At 45.9% G+C, this 16,464-nt stretch overlaps 1 protein-coding gene across 2 annotated transcripts in view; it reads right to left on the bottom strand.

Annotated features, from left to right (window-relative positions):
- The window catches only part of BCO1 (beta-carotene oxygenase 1), a 38,849-nt gene extending 26,970 nt beyond the window's left edge, over positions 1-11,879 (bottom strand). The window contains exon 1 of one of the 2 annotated variants that reach the window (XR_006285195.1): positions 11,665-11,834. Coding sequence is in view for 1 of the 2 variants with exons in the window: in XM_007059263.4 (XP_007059325.1) it covers positions 11,665-11,728 (64 nt within the window). In the remaining variant the exon portion in view is untranslated. Of the gene's footprint in view, positions 1-11,664 lie in introns of both variants that reach the window. The other variant, XM_007059263.4, reaches the window with a different exon arrangement.
- Positions 11,880-16,464: the final 4,585 nt, after the last annotated feature.

Below are 16,464 nucleotides of genomic sequence, written 5' to 3'. Positions count from 1 at the left end.
TTGGATATTTCACATAAGAAATGGCAATCATCTTTGCAATTCAAAGAACATCTAGATTCAAGTTAAAAGAGAGGCCTAATTAAAACATGTTCTCACATCAGATTAAAAATACTCTAAAGATATCTGGAGAGTCAAACAACAAAGACAAAACTCTTTCAGTGGCATATATAATGGGGCAAGGATGGTTTTGTAGCTAAGGTATTGTACAAAGCTTTAGAATACCTGGTTCAATTTCTAACTCTGCCACAAACTTCCTGCATGACCTTGTACACATAACCCAGGGCCACATTTTAAAGGTATTCCGGCACCTCAAGATGTATATAGGCACCTAAATACCTTTCAGGATCTGGATACAGCTACACTGCAAAATAAACCCATGTCAGCAAGTCTCAGAGCCTGGGTCAACTGACTCAGATTGTACGGGGAGACTTTGGCAAACCAGTAAAGTGCCTGAAACCACTATAGCTTATTGCTAAAAGCAGCCAAGTCAGCAAGCTGTAAATTGGCCATTCAGCAGTCTCAGTTTAACCAAGGCAGGAGGGGAGGGAGGTTTCTGGGTGCCACAGAGAGGACAGCTTGGGCCCCCCGTCCTTCCTGATAAGAATTGTGTTGAACTTGCTGATACATGCATTTTAGAAGAGCAGGATGTGTCCCAGGAATGTCTATTGGGGCCTCCAGGCTTCAAACTCTGGAAAAACCCACACCTGGTTAATCGATAATCAGAAGGAACATCTCGCTTGACCATTGAAACTGCTTACTTAACAAGTTGCTTTAAGGGACATGTCATTCTATTAGTAATGTATAAATAAGGGGGAAAAGTTTGAGGTGGTGGGACTCTTCAGGACTGGACACTCCCTCTGGATGCATCTTGTGTTCCCCAGTGGCAGACAGGCTGCTGCTGTGCCACTCAAGAGCCACACTCAGCTTTGGTAATTATCAAGGGTTGGGGGTGTTTTACTAACCTGTTGTGGACATGTGTATAAGTGCTTGAGACTAAGTAAAGTTTAGCTTTAAGTGAAAGCACTCGTGTTGTCCTGTTTGTGCCAGCCATCTATCGGTTGGACGGCCGTGTCTCCCCTGATTTATTTCCTGACACCACCTTGCACAGAGTAAAAGTTACCAAGAGCTTTGGGTTGAAAGAACCCCGGGTAACAAGATTTGTGAGGCTTGCACCACGGGGCTAAAAATCACAGTGTAGACGTCCCTGCTCAGGCTGGAGCCCAGGCTCTGAGACCCACCCCTGAGTGGGAACATCTACACTGCTATTTTTAGTCCCCTAGAGCAAGCCCAACTCAGCAACTCACTGCCTTGGGTTTTTTTAACCAGTGTAGATATATCCTAAGTCCACACTTTTGGCACCACTTACATTTTCAGATCTGCTGCTCAGCTGCTGCCTAACCTTGTAGGTGTTTAAATTTCCATCAGTCAGCACTTGCAAAGCTGCCTATGCACTGAAGCCACTCCACAAGTAATGAGCCACTTGCAGCCCTAGCTCAAGCCAAAGCCCTGAAGCAGGATTCTCAAACTAGGCGGGGGAAAGCCTATCTTGCCAGCAAAGGCCAGTCAAGTAAGCAAGTTCTGAGCACACCTAACATTTGCTTCCTACCAGCCCCCTGCAACAGAAGGAAGCCACTGATGCATGGAGGCGCAGCAAAGCTTCTGCACAAAAGGCAGCCCGGGGCACTGGGAAACATAGGTGAGAGACAGACACACTGTTTCAGCTGCTAGTCCATGGGCTACATAAGCAGATGACCTGTCTTAGGCACCTAGCTCCAGGAGAGGATTCGCGGCTGAGGCTCCCAAGCAGAGATCAGCCACTTAGGTGCCTAAGCCCCTCTTTTCTCTCTACCCCTCACCTCAGCATACCGCTCCAGGCTAGTTTAGGCAGCTTCCTGCTCAGCCGTCCAGATTCTGAAGATCCCTTCCGTACACGAAACTCTCCCACAGTATTCTTACCAGCAAGTTAAAGTAGTATGGGCTGGAATCAATGGACTATAAAATGGATAGAAAGCTGGCTAGATCGGCGGGCTTAATGGGTAGTGATCAATGGCTCCATGTCCAGTTGGCAGCAAGTATCAAGCGGAGTGCCCCAAGGGTCAGTCCTGGAGCCAGTTTTGTTCAGTGTCTTCATTAATGATCTGGAGGATGGCATGGACTGCACCCTCAGTAAGTTTGTAGATGGCACTAAACTGTGATTGGTAGATACGCTGGAGGGTAGGGACAGAATACAGATGGACCTAGACAAATTAGAGGATTGGGCCAAAAGAAATCTGATGAGGTTCAAGAAGAACAAGTGCAGAGTCCTACACTTAGGATGGAAGAATCCCATGCACTGCTACAGACTGGGGACCGAATGGCTAGGCAGCCGTTGGACGAGAAGCTGGATATGAGTCAACAATGTGCCGTTGTTGCCAAGAAGGCTAACGGCATTTTGGGCTGTATAAGTAGGGACATTGCCAGCAGATCAAGGGACGTGATCATTCCCCTCTATTCGACATTGGTGAGGCCTCATCTGGAGTACTGTGTCCAGTTTTGGGCCCCACACTACAAGAAGGATGTGGAAAAATTGGAAAGAGTCCATCAGAGGGCAACAAAAATGATTAGGGGGCTGGAGCACATGACTTATAAGGAGAGGCTGAGGGAACTGGGATTGTTTAGTCTGCAGAAGAGAAGAATGAGGGGGGATTTGATAGCTGCTTTCAACTACTTGAAAGAGGGTTCCAAAGAGGATGGATCTAGACTATTCTCAGTGGTACCAGATGACAGAACAAGGAGTAATGGTCTCAAGTTGCAGTGGGGGAGGTTTAAGTTGGATGTTAGGAAAAGCTTTTTCCACTAGGAGGGTGGTGAAGCACTTGAATGGGTTACCTAGGGAGGTGGCGGAATCTCCTTCCTTAGAGGTTTTTAAGGTCAGGCTTGACAAAGCCCTGGCTGGGATGATTTAGTTGGGGATTGGTCCTGCTTTGAGCAGGGGGTTGGACTTGACCTCCTGAGGTCCCTTCTAATCCTGATATTCTATGATTCTATACTAGGAGGAATGGAGCCTAACTCATGGCTGAAGATCCCACTGAGTAGCAGGTCAAACATTGCAATGCTGAGCAGACTAATGCCTAAAGTACCTAAGGATCAGGGCCCTAGTGAGATTTTTTTTTCCCCTCCATCTGCAAAGAGGAGACGATATTTTCCTATGTCCCCTGAGGGATGTGAAGATGAATCCATAAATGTTTGGCAAGTGATCAGACTTTACAGTGATAAAGTCATGTTAAATTAGCATGTTATTAGATAGTGTCAAAGTCAGATTCAGGACTCACATAATTTGTCAGCCCACTCTGTTTATTAGCAAAACGCTTTGCTAATTCACCCAAATGTGAGCCCCTCTCTGAGGCTCAAGATAACTTATTTATACAGCTAAGCCAAAGCCAATTTAACATAAGAGACAAAAGAAAGCAGAAACTGACAAATATACATACATATCTTATTTGCATACTAACGTTTACCCATCTCCTAGCTCAGTAGGAGCTCTAAGTTAATTAGTTTGAGGACCCATTGTCTCACACTCCTTAATGTTTCTCTTCCTGACAACTATATTTCAACAAACCCTTCAAGTAGCATTTCTTTAATGAATTATAATTTCAATATAATTCATTCTACTTTCATAATCCCTCTTTTGGTCAAGCTACGCAATGACCAACAATGACTGGGTTCCACATATCAATTGTTCTTTATCTCTTTGTTCATCAGTGATATTTAAAATCATCAAATTAGCACTCTGGTTTGGGGCAGCTATCTGTGTAGCATGCCTGACACAATTTTGGATACAACAGGAAAGTAACTGAAAACATACAAAAATTATTAGGATTCCAAACAGGAGAGTTAGGGCTCCCTGAAACAACCAGTTTCCTATGCCAGAGAAATTGAAAAGGTTACTTAGCCACTTCCATAAAGAACTTGGCTCTTCGTGGGGAAGATATGCGATTTGTTCTAAGTGGCTAGCACGATCTATTCCCTCATTGGTGTTGTCTGGTATATACCCACAGCAGTCTTTTCCAATGAGAGCACAAGTCCCTCCTTTTGCCGCCAGCACTATGTCCAATGCCTGATGGTTTTGGAGGGCCATCTGTCGGATTGCCCCTGTTTCTTTGGCCAGGGCTCTTAAACTTTCTCCGGTTTCATTTGCCATTATTTCAACTACTGCTTGTAACCTTAGTAGCCTTTTTGCATGATGTATTACTCCCCCAATGGTATTAAGGAACCGCCAATAGCCTCTTCCCAGGTTAAGGGGCTTATGTTATTTACATACCATTGGGCATCTGTTAAGTCCCTTCTTTTTCACCTGAAATTGCGGAGGCGTTCTCAAGGGAAGGTTCCTAGCATTCGGAATTGTGGGAAGAGTCGGGCGGGATAACAGATTCCTGACCAATTAGCTGGTAGTGCGGTATAAGCTCTGGTCCCACACACCCAGTGATGGGCTATTAAGGCTGGGAAGGGTCGGTTGCACCCATTTGTCATATAGGTGTTTGCAAAGGAGGAGTAGTATCCCCCAAAGGGTACAGGGTAATTCTCCTTACGAGGCATGGTGTTATTTGCATGACATTGAAAGATTGTATTGTTTTCACTAAGGTTACTGTAGGGGGAACATGAGATTGATTTCTCTGTTTGATCCTAGGTTGAGAAAAAAATTCATATCTCCATACCCGGCCCGCCACTTTTTAGTTTTGTTTGAATAATCCCATACACCATTGGCCACAATATGCTGAAGGCAACGGCTTTTCCCCAGATCCAGCCCTGTCCCATTACACACCCAACACCAACGACCTTTTCCCTCCACCACACTTATCCATTTAGATGCATTTATTCCCACCGCTTCCCAAGTGTCATTGCTGTTCCATATTTTGTTAAATGGACAAGGCCCTCCAGTGAGGTCTGGGGACTTGAGTGGGATAGCCAGGACAGGAACACCAGTTTGAGAGTGGGCTGGGATGTGGCTGCAGACCCAGCAATTAGAAATATTAAGGGTCTGAGCTATCCACACCTGCTGCTGGATAAAAGAATTGTCATCGTGGTCTCCCCAGACCGTAAGATACCAGCAGCCGAGGAACAGGCAGAGGCGCATATTGGAGGCAAGGCTCTTCTGGTTCTGACAACCTCAACTGAGGGAACTGCAGTCACGGTTTTACACCCACCAGGCAGTAGGCGCTAGGCTCGCTATTGCTTTTTTTTTATTTTATTTTTTTTTTTGTTCGTCGTCTGCTTCTGACAACCCTTACGAGAGCGTAGATTGTAAGGTATTGCAGACTGTTCCTCTACTCCTTCTTCTGGAGTGAAAATTGACTCTGCGTTGTCCTGAGGTGATGATTGGTTCTCTGGGGATGGTGCCTTCTTACACTGTGAAGCTTGTATCCACGCTGCGATGTCAGATAGTTTAACAGCCGTCTGTTTAGTAAGCAGTACCTGATGAGGACCCTTCCACCGGGGCTCCAAGGCGTGCTTTCGATGATGGCGCCGTACGTAGACCCAATCACCTGGCTCGAGGTTGTGGCAAGCATCGGAGGTGGGTTCCATGGGCCAGGTGACTCGAACCTGTGAATGGAAGTGACTTACAGCTTGCATTAGTCCCTTGCAATACTGAAGGAGCGCACTGTGAGTCACGTTCAAATCTGGAATGGGAGTAATGGTAGTCATAGCTCGCATAGGGCGTCCCATAACAATTTCAAAGGAACTTAATTTATGCCTTTGGGATGGAGTGGATCTCATGTCCATAAGGGCTACTTGCCAGCTTAATCCTGTAGAGTCACAAATTTTAGCAAGTTTATTCTTAAGTACACCATTTCGTCTTTCAACTGCACCTGCACTCTGTGGGTGGTAGGGACAGTGCAACAGGTGTTTGATGTTCAACGCCTGGACCGTATATTGCATAAGTTGTCCAGTAAAATGTGTACCCCGATCACTGGACAGAGTAGCAGGAATTCCCTTTGGCAGGCATAATATGATTTAACAAACATTTGGCAACAGACAGTGAGTCAGCCTTGCGACAAGGAGAGGCTTCAATCCAACCAGAGAATAAACATACCATAACCAATATAAAATCATATTGTTGACACTTAGGCATTTGTGCAAGAACAGTGCTTGAGGCAGGCCCTGGAACCCCTGGGCCACTTTTACAGGTTTACCAATATTATGGCTTTGGCAAATGGTACAGGCTGCACAGTGGCGGGCTGCAAAAGAGCTAAAATGGGGGCCCACCATCCTGTCTTTGTTACAGCAGAGACCATCCCCTCCTTTCCGACATGCGAAACACCGTGTAGCAGGGCGGCCAGAGATGGGTAGAGTGAAAAGGGGGCTACAAGGTGCCAGTAGGTGAGCGCCAAAAGGAATCGGGATGTAGAGAGCAACCTTGGGCAACCCAGGATTCTCTCTCGGTTTCTGGGGCAGAGTCTTGGAGCAGGGTGAGGTCAGTGAGGGATCAGGAGGGTAAGAGGAGAGCAGAGAACAAGGGAATCAGACATTTCGACTAGGTGCGCTGCAGCAGCCACAGCACGCAGGCAGGGGGGTAAGCCTTGGGCAACAGGGTCTAAAGTGGCAGAGAAATAAGCCACTGGGCGGTTCTTTTCTCTGTGCATCTGAGTGAGAACTCCAAGTGCACACCCAGATTGTTTGTGGCAGAAAAGGGTAAAAGGCTTAGAATAGTCAGGCAGCCCTAAGGCAGGGGCAGAAGTCAAACACAGGGGCAGAAGTCCCACACTGTTTGAGGGAAACAAAGGCAGAATTGGCCTCAGGGAGCCACGGCATGGGGTCAGGCACAGAGAATCGAGTGAGTTCCTGGAGAGGTTTTGCAAGGGAGGCATATTGGGGAATCCACTGTCTGCAAAATCCAGCCATGCCTAAAAACTTCCGGACCTGGCGTGGGGAGCGGGGTCGGGGAAAGCTAAGGATAGCTTGGACGCGGGTGGGAGAAAGTGCACAGGAACCCTGGGAGAGGAGAAAGCCAAGGTATGTGACAGAAGCTTGACAGAGTTGTAGTTTAGAGCGAGAAGCTTTGTGACTCTTATTTGCTAGGGCAGTAAGAAGCACTAAAGAGTCAGTTTCAGAGGCAGACAATGAAGGGGAACAGAGGAGTAGATCATCTACATATTGGACTAGTGTGGACCTGGACGGGAAAACAAGGTCAGCAAGGTCTCGGGCTAATGCTTGGGAAAAATATGATGGGCTTTCAGTATACCCCTGGGGCAGTGTGGTCCATGTGTACTGTTGCCCCTTGTAAGAAAGGGCAAACAGGAACTGGGAGTCAGGGTGAACCGGGACAGAAAAGAAAGCAGAGCACAAATCAACAACAGTAAAATGAGTTGCATCTGGTGGGACAGAAGCCAGAATCTTTGAGAGAGGCAAGTTTTGATTCTGTCCACCTATGATTTGCCTCTTCCCACCACTGCATGAAACAATCAACCTCTCCTTTTGCCAATTTAGTTCTGGGTTGGCCGAGTTTGTCTTTTAAGACTTCTACTCGGCCTTTGTCCCAAGATCCTAACAGTAGCCACTGAATTTTGGGATTCTCCTGAGTTAGCCTTTTGCATTCCCATACACATCTTCCCTCCCCCCACGCCCCCAAGGTCAGCCTTTGAAGCCATCCCCCACCCATGTCATGAGGTTTTCTGTTCATTAAAACACAACAATGCTAGCAACAAGACAAACACCACAGACAAACAACACAAAACATAGATCCACGGTATTCTGAGTTTTTCTTCCGCTGGCGCCAGCTTGCTTGTAGAGTCTAAAAACAAAAGAAACAATTTCCACCCCCCTGGTGGGGACAGAGTATTTCTTCATAATAATACCACTTTCCTTTACAAATTTCCTTACTAATTGCAGGAAAAACAGAAGAATTACCTCCAGGCTGTCCTTATTTTGTTCTATAGTCAGGCTGTTCTATAGTCAGGCTAGTGAATTACCCCACTCACTGATCATTTATGAAATTCATGAGGTGGTGTACCTCAGTTTCCCCTCTTGTGCAACAGACCATGTTTGCAATAGTTTCTCTGCTGTACCAAGCTATAAGTTTATTCTCAGGTAATAGCTGAGACAGCTTCAGATTTTAGCACTATACACACACACAAAATTCTCTTTTGCCTAACATCCCTTGCACTGTGATTACTCTTTTACACAACTGTACCCTGATTACACTTCCATCTTGTACAACTAGACACAACCAGGAGCAGCCAAGTTAAGTTCCAATAGAAACCCCTTACATCCTTTAGTGATTTTGATTACATTACCCAGTAGTCAAACAATTTTGATCAGATTCTCTCTCTGCCTCCAGCAGTCCCTTATAGACCATTTCTGTGGAAAAAGGGCCCATTTTCCCTCAGAATAGCTGTAAAGGCTTCTGGGGGCAGAAGCGTAGTGGTGGTAGTAGCCACTCTACCTGACCCCCTTAGCCTAGACCATTTTTCCAGAAATTTACAGGAGTCCGGACTCTTCCTAAAATACATAAACTGAGCCAGCGTTCCTTTAGGGAACTGTCCCGACTTAGACATCTGGTTACCCATACAGGAGGACTTTACACACCAATCACACAAGAAGGAAAGTCGGGTTCGTCAGAGCGATGCCCAGTGCAACACACAAAAGGAGCCCACAGGCTACTGCCTCAATCGCCCTTGCTTTCACACCAAGGGTTTTACCCAAGGCGCGGTGCGGCTGCGATTGTGCAGATTTCACTCACTCAGACCGTGGGGACAGGAACCCTTTGGTCAGCCGATCTCCTGACGGAGACGGCGCACACCACAGGGAGGACGGATAGACACAGAGACAAGACAGTCCTCAGTCCAGACAAAACACAGAAATAATTACCTGACCAGATTCCTGATGTCAGATCCCGGGATCCCTACCAGAACAGAGTGGGAACCAACAGGTTTGATGGTGTAGACTTCACTGTGGTCATGCACCCTTCTGTTCTGGCGGAGGACCGCTCGGGCCAAATGCCCAGGTGCCGGCTTGCCACGGCAGTCCTAAGAATAGTCAGGAGTCACACAGCCCCAGAGAAGACGGTTGCCATCTCGGTGGAACCTCCAAATTGTCAAAGTCAGATTCAGGACTGACATAATTTATCAGACCACTCTGTTTATTAGCAAAGTGCTTTGCTAATGCACCCAGATGTGAGCCCCTCTCTGAGGCTCAAGATAACTTATTTATACAGCTAAGCCAAAGCCAATTTAACATAAGAGACAAAAGAAAGCAGAAACTGACAAATATACATACATATCTTATTTGCATACTAACGTTTACCAATCTCCTAGTTCAGTAGGAGCTCTAAGTTAATTAGTTTGAGGACCCATTGTCTCACACTCCTTAATGTTTCTCTTCCTGACAACTATATTTTCAACAAACCCTTCAAGCAGCATTTCTTTAATGAATTATAATTTCAATATAATTCATTCTACTTTCACAATAGGATAGCACAGTGAGTTGCCGGTTAAGTTCCTGGAAAGAAGGAAAGCCAAATAAAGGCCTCAGATGCAGACTGAGATCAGTACATAGAGTGAGTGATAATAGAAGCCACTGAAAAATTCAGAGAAGGGGAGGTGTGCATAGCTGACTGAAAAAAATATTGAATGTTTAAAGATTTTCTTTGTTTCCTCAATCAATAAGTAACTGGACCATCATCTGTTTTAAGTGTGTTCTATTCTGAAAAGTGACTTTAAAAATCAGAATTGTGGGATTCTGTGTTCATTGTCTCTGCACCATGACCTAAACTTGGAATCTGAGAGTCAAGTTGGGTCCTCTGAGGCACTGCATCTTTACTAATAAAGATTTTGCAAGTGAGATTTTAAGCAATTCTGGTTGAGGATTGCAAGCCAGAGTACATAGAATCCAGCTCACCCCTTAACTGTGTTAGCCATGACTACAGGAGTGAAAAGCAATAAAATCTTGTTTTCGTCTCTAACATCAGCAGACATGACTCTGAATTCACACCAGGGGCAGATCTGTTGATTCAGAAGGTGCCACTTTTGCCTACTTACTGTTCTGACAACCACCACTCTTTATAAATCATTCTTCACCTCGCTGCATCACAAAACTCTTTAGAATGAGATAAAATGTGGCAATCAAATCAAGGCAAAAAAATACTAACCATGGACACAGTATCTACTGAAATGACTTCTGTCATAAATATAAAGGGAAGGGTAAAGACCTTTAAAATACCCTCTGGCCAGAGGAAAAACCCTTTCACCTGTAAAGGGTTAAGAAGCTAGGATAACCTTGCTGGCACCTGACCAAAATGACCAATGAGGAGACAAGATACTTTCAAAGTTGGAGGAGCCGGGGGAGGGGGGGGGGAGGGGGAGAGAAACAAAGGTTCTCTCGGTCTGTGTGATGCTTTTGCCAGGAACAGAAAAGGAACGGAGTCTTAGAACTTAGTAAGTAATCTAGCTAGATATGCGTTAGATTCTGTTTTGTTTAAATGGCTGATAAAATAAGCTGTGCTGAATGGAATGTATATTCCTGTTTTTGTGTCTTTTTGTAACTTAAGGTTTTGCCTAGAGGGATTCTCTATGTTTTGAATCTGATTACCGGTAAGATATTTACCATCCTGATTTTACAGAGGTGATTCTTTCACTTTTTCTTCAATTAAAATTCTTCTTTTAAGAACCTGATTACTTTTTCATTGTTCTTAAGATCCAAGGGTTTGGGTCTGTGTTCACCTATGCAAATTGGTGAGGATTTTTATCAAGCCTTCCCGAGGAAAGGGGGTGTAGGGTTTGGGAGGATTTGGGGGGGCAGGGGAAGACGTTTCCAAGCGGGCTCTGTCCCCGTTATATATTTGTTAGATGCTTGGTGGTGGCAGCAATAAAGTCCAAGGGCAAAAGGTAAAATAGTTTGTACCTTGGGGAAGTTTTAACTTCAGCTGGTAAAAATAAGCTTAGGGGGGTTTTCATGCAGGTTACCCAAGAATTTCATGTACCCTAGAATTCAGAGTGGGGAAGGAACCTTGACCTTCACCCAAAATGCATTCTACAAATTATATATATATATATATAATATTTTTTTTTTTTTTCATTAAGTCACCCACTTAAATCACATGACTTTAAATTATCCTGACTCAGGAAAAACGTTCTTTTCTCTGGTTTGTTCTGCTCTCTTTGTAATAAAGCCACTTGGCATTAATTATGTCTGCCTTTCTATTTGTCTTTAGAAACATTTCTACAAACAGTTACAGTGTCCCGCTCCGACTCCAGGAAGTGAAAATGACAATGTCAGCCACTCCTCTGAACTGCAACATGGAGAAAGTGACTAGAGGCTAGTGACGGACTACAGAAAGAGAGAAACTGAAAGGACAAAGAAGGGGGGGGGGGAAGAAGGGGGGTGGCACCAGATCTGAATCTATCTGACTTTGTCGGCAACCACCAGTTTCAGTGACTCCTTTTCAAACTTACTTACAGGAAACATACATCCAAAAATGTCCATAAAGTAAGAAAAGTCCTGCAATTAGGGGATAGAAATTCGATCTGATCTCAATCTTCTAAACAGCCATTCACCTCGCTCTCATAGTCTCCCTTTCATTAGACCCAGCAGTTCCCCTTTTCAGTGTTGTCTTGGGGAAACAAGTGCTAGATTATTAACTCATTTGAAAACACAAAAATACCCACCCAGTTTGGACGAGATTTTCCTTACCTTTCACCTCTGCCTTTATGGGCTCTGGGTGCTCCTCTTTATTTCTACCAAAGATCACATCCATGTCTGCTGCACTTAAACTTTGTATATCCGCTGCACAGCTGGTGTTGCTCTTGTGGTATCCCCTCTGACTGGGCTGGGAACAGTTCTTTCCTGTTATTTATAGGGCCAAAGTGCACCTCCAGCCAGCTGCTGGTGACTGATAGCTGTTCTTTAATCCTTAGCACGTAATACTATAATTCTCTCCCTCCCTCTCCACACTTAACTCTTAATCTCAGCTCCTTTGATGGACAGAGAGAACTAATTCATTTGCCGTTTTGCTCATGACTGAACAAGAGATCAGTTCAGCAGTGGGCTATTGTCTGATCCCACCTGAATCCCAGGGATTCTGAGAAACTTTAGATATTGATTAGATAGGGATCCTTGCCCATATGACAATGTTGAAGGAAAGAGCAAAAGAAATCTCCACCTGCTACTGTGATCCTGTTTTTAGAAGCTAATAAAAAAAAGTCTCCAGAGCTGATCACATCCTTCTCTCTGGAATACAAGCTTGTGCCATTCTAAGAATTAGCAGAAAATGATCAGTGCAGTGCTCTGTGTTTTATTTTTTGACCAGACTGTTGGAAAGTAAGCTAAAGGGCACCTCTCTGAATGACAAATGGCTGTCTTCACAAACAAGGGTTGTAACATACCCACCGTTGTGTGATTTGAGTGAAGTGGGGTTAGGGATTTTTTTTTAAAAAGGAGTTTTAACTTCACTGCTTTTGTTTCAAGATTAGGTTCTTAGCTGATTCCAGTGTTGTTCATTTTGAAATCCTCCCGTCAAAGAATTATTTCAATATAAAGCATGTGATTGCAGAGCAAACCAAGGGACTACATTTAATATGAACGATAAGACTCCTTGTACAACTGAATATTATACAACTTCATATGAGATTACCTTGGAAGTCAGAGACTTATTTGTTCCCATAATATGTATAAATCACCTCCTAATAGCTGATTAAGCAATGAAAATATTTACATGCTTATTTTACGTAAAATGTAGCTTTCATTACCTATGACAGCTCTTGCTTCCTTGTGGATATTGCTCCTTTTGTCCTTACTCGCAGTCTTCCCACAGGTCTGCCTTCACACTGCACAGTTCCTCAAGGCAGTTATCATGCCTTCTTCTCCATTTGGAAGACACCTCACACACTGTGGGATCCACCAGAAATAAAGGATAATACATTAACACAAAACAACTTCTAAATATGGAAATAAAGGTGCTTTGCTGGAGTCTGTAACATTAGTGAAGAAGCACAAGGATTTTAACAGTGAGGGCTTGAGAGGGGAGGAATCAAAGGTTTAGTAATGGGTTTGTTAGCAGTGATAGAGAATGGAGAGCATTTGGGAGGAAAGATAAGGGGCCTGATTCTCACACTACACCCATTTCCCCCTGTGCAAAGAGCCTCTCTTGCAACATAAGGCTCTCCACTGCTCCTGTTCCCTGCCCTGGTGAAGAGGGCATGGCCAGAGTGTACTGCACAGGGCAAATATGGGAGCAGGGGAAGCAGAACATAAAGCAGAGTCTGATCTAAATTACATCAGGAGCCAAACAGGTCCCTGCACAGTCCCAGAAAATGGGGAGCACAACGATGGCTTAAAACCACCTTTTCTCCTCACCTCCCGAAGGCCAGGAAGGAAGTAACTGAGAATCAGTCCCAAGGAGTCTGACGCCTGGGTCTACAGTACATGGTTATTTTGGAATTAGCCTAGTTAATTCAAAATAAAACTGAGTCCATCCATACAACCAAACTGGTCTTGTTGATTTAAAGGGCTCTTTAATCCGGTTTCCGTACTCCACCTCGACAAGTGGAGTAGCGCTAAAATCGAGATCACAGTTCTGGGTTACAGGTACTGTGGATGCAATTTGACGTTATTGGCCTCCGGGAGCTATCCCAGAATGCTCCCCTGTGACTGCTCTGGACAACACTGTTCACTCCGATGCACTAGCCAGGTAGGCAGTAAAAGCCCCGGGAACTTTTGAATTTCATCTCCTGTTTGTCACCGTGGCGAGCTCATCAGCACAGTCCACCATCACAGGCGACCAGGCACAGTCCACCATCACAAGAGACCACGCAGTCCCAGCTTCGCAGACAAGCTCCAGCATGGTCCAAACGGGAGGTACTGGATCTCATTGCATGTTGGGGAGGCTAATCTGTTATGGCAGAACTACGTTCCAAAAAAAAAGGAATGCAAATACATATGCTAAAGTCTCCAGGGCCATGACAGAAAGAGGTTACTCCAGGGACACAGAGCAGTCGTACAAAAATCAAGGCGCTCAGGCAAGCGTACCAAAAAGCCAGGGAGGCGAATGGGTGCTCTGGGTCACAGCCCCATACATGCTGCTTCTACCGTGAGCTGCATGCAATTATGGGGGGTAACGACACCACTACCTCACCACTGTCCGTGGACACCTGCAAAGGGGGAGTTGCACGGAGCGAGGAGGATGAGTTATTGGAGGACAAAGAGGAGGAGGACAGTGCAAAGGCGGCAAGTGGGGAATCCGTTTTCCCCCCTAGCCAGGAACTATTCTTAACGCTGGAGCCAATAGCCTCCCCCCACTCCCAAGGCATGCTCCTGGACCATGACCCTGGAGAAAGCACTTCTGGTAAGTGAGCCTGATTGGAGCCATGCGGTGGGGGTGAGGGGAACCCAGCCGTGCTGGGCTGTTCGCATTTAGTTTAAAGCGTTCATCCCTGCTCAGAGCCTCATCGGAGCTATGTGGTGGGGGCGGGGGTTGTGTGAAGCAATCATCCCAGACAGCCTGCAGGCCCTCCTTTTATATCGCAAACCCACAAGGCATTGCTTGCTATGGGAAAGGGGGCCCGGCAGTTTGAAAGCATTGAAATGAATGTGGAAGAAGCAGAACGCTGCGTGCCCCTAGGGCTTACCATGACTGCCTGCAAGCTGAATTCTGTTGCCCAGCTGCATGTGATGGCTTACTCACACCAAAGTGGCAGGCACTTCAGTATAGGAGGCATAATACAGCCTTGTACAGAAAGAACATGTGGTGTGTACTATGAATTGCCTGTTTCACTGAGAAAGAGTGTCCCCTTTGTTCTCTAAAATTTATCTTTTAAAATACTACCCTCCCTTTTCCTCCTCCCGCAAGTAAAAATGTTTCAACGCCCCTATCTACTCCGTCCCAGAGGCTGGTCCAGATTAGAAGGCGGAAAAAATGAACTTGGGACTACATGTCTGCCGAGCTCTTGCAGTCCCCCAGCAATGATAGGGCCCAGCTGAATGCGTGGAGGCAAACAATTGCGGAGTCCTGTACAGCGTTACATGAACATGAAGAGAGGAGGGACGCACGCGATGAGAGCAGGCAGGATGCTATGGTCAAGCTCATAGGGGAGCAAACTGACATGCTCCGCTGTATGGTGGATCTAATGCAGGAAAGGCAGCAAGACCACAGACCGCCGCTGCAACCCTGTATAACCGCCCTCCCTCCTCCCCAAGTTCCATAGCGTCCTCACCCAGACGCCCAAGAACACAGGAGTGGGGAAGGCTACGGCGACCCACACGCTCAACCCCAGAGGATTGTACAAAGCACCAGAAGGCTGGCATATCCTAAATTTTTATTTGGTTTCTGGACTTGCCCTTCCCTCCTCCTCCTCCTCCACCTCCCTAACCGAATCCCGCCCCCGCTCTACCTTCTCATTTCTCTCAATGTGTTGTGCAACAAATAATAAAGAACGGTTTTTAAACAATTGTGACTTTATTTCCTTACATATATCTATCTATATAGATATAGGGGGCGGCTAACTTCAAGAGAAAAACAACTGTCACACTGTACCCTGGCCAGTCATGAAACTGGCTTTCACAGATTCTCTGATGCGCAGCGCAGCCTGCTGCGCTCTTCTAATCGCCCTGTTGTCTGGCTGTGTGAAACTGGCTGTTAGGCAAGTTGCCTCAACCTCCTACCCCACCATAAATGTCTCCCCCTTACTCTCACAGATATTGTGGAGCACACAACAAGCAGCAATTACGATTGGAATATTAGTTGTGCTGAGATCTAACCGAGTCAGTAAACTGCGCCAGCGTGCTTTCAAACACCCAAAAGCACATTCTATGACCATTCTGCACTTGCTCAGCCTATAGTTGAACTGCTCCTTACTCCCGTCCAGGGTGCCTGTGTACGGCTTCATGAGCCATGGCATTAAGGGGTAGGCTGCGTCCCCGAGGATAACTATAGGCATTTCAACATCCCGAACAGTAATTTTCTGGCCTGGGAAGTAAGTCCCTTCCTGCAGCTGTTCAAACAGACCAGAGTTCCTGAACATGTGAGCATCATGCACCTTTCCCAGCCATTTGACGTTGATGTCAGTGAAACATCCCTTGTGATCCACCAGTGCTTGCAGCACCATAGAAAAGTACTCCTTGCAGTTTACGTAGTGGCTGCGCTGGGGCCAAGATAGGGATATGCTTTCCGTCTGTTGCCCCGCTGCAGTTAGGGAACCCCAGCGCATTAAAGCCATCCACAGTGGTCTGCACATTTCCCCATAGTCGCTACCCTTGATAGCAGCTGGTCAAGGATTGCGTTGGCTACTTGCAGCACAGCATCCCCCACAGTAGATTTGCCCACTCCAAACTAATTCGTGACTGACTAGTAGCTGTTGGGCGTTGCAAGCTTCCCCAGGGCTATGGCCACTTGCTTCTCAACTGTGAGGGCTGCTCTCATTTTGGTGTCAGGGCAGGGGACAGCAAGTCAAAGTTCCATGAAAGTGGCCCTACGCATACGAAAGTTTCGCAGCCACT

This window comes from Chelonia mydas, chromosome 12, assembly GCF_015237465.2.
Source record: "Chelonia mydas isolate rCheMyd1 chromosome 12, rCheMyd1.pri.v2, whole genome shotgun sequence".
In the NCBI taxonomy this organism is placed as follows: Eukaryota; Metazoa; Chordata; order Testudines; family Cheloniidae; genus Chelonia; species Chelonia mydas.
Note: the sequence above shows the minus strand (reverse complement) of the source record. Positions and strands in the feature narration are given on the sequence as shown.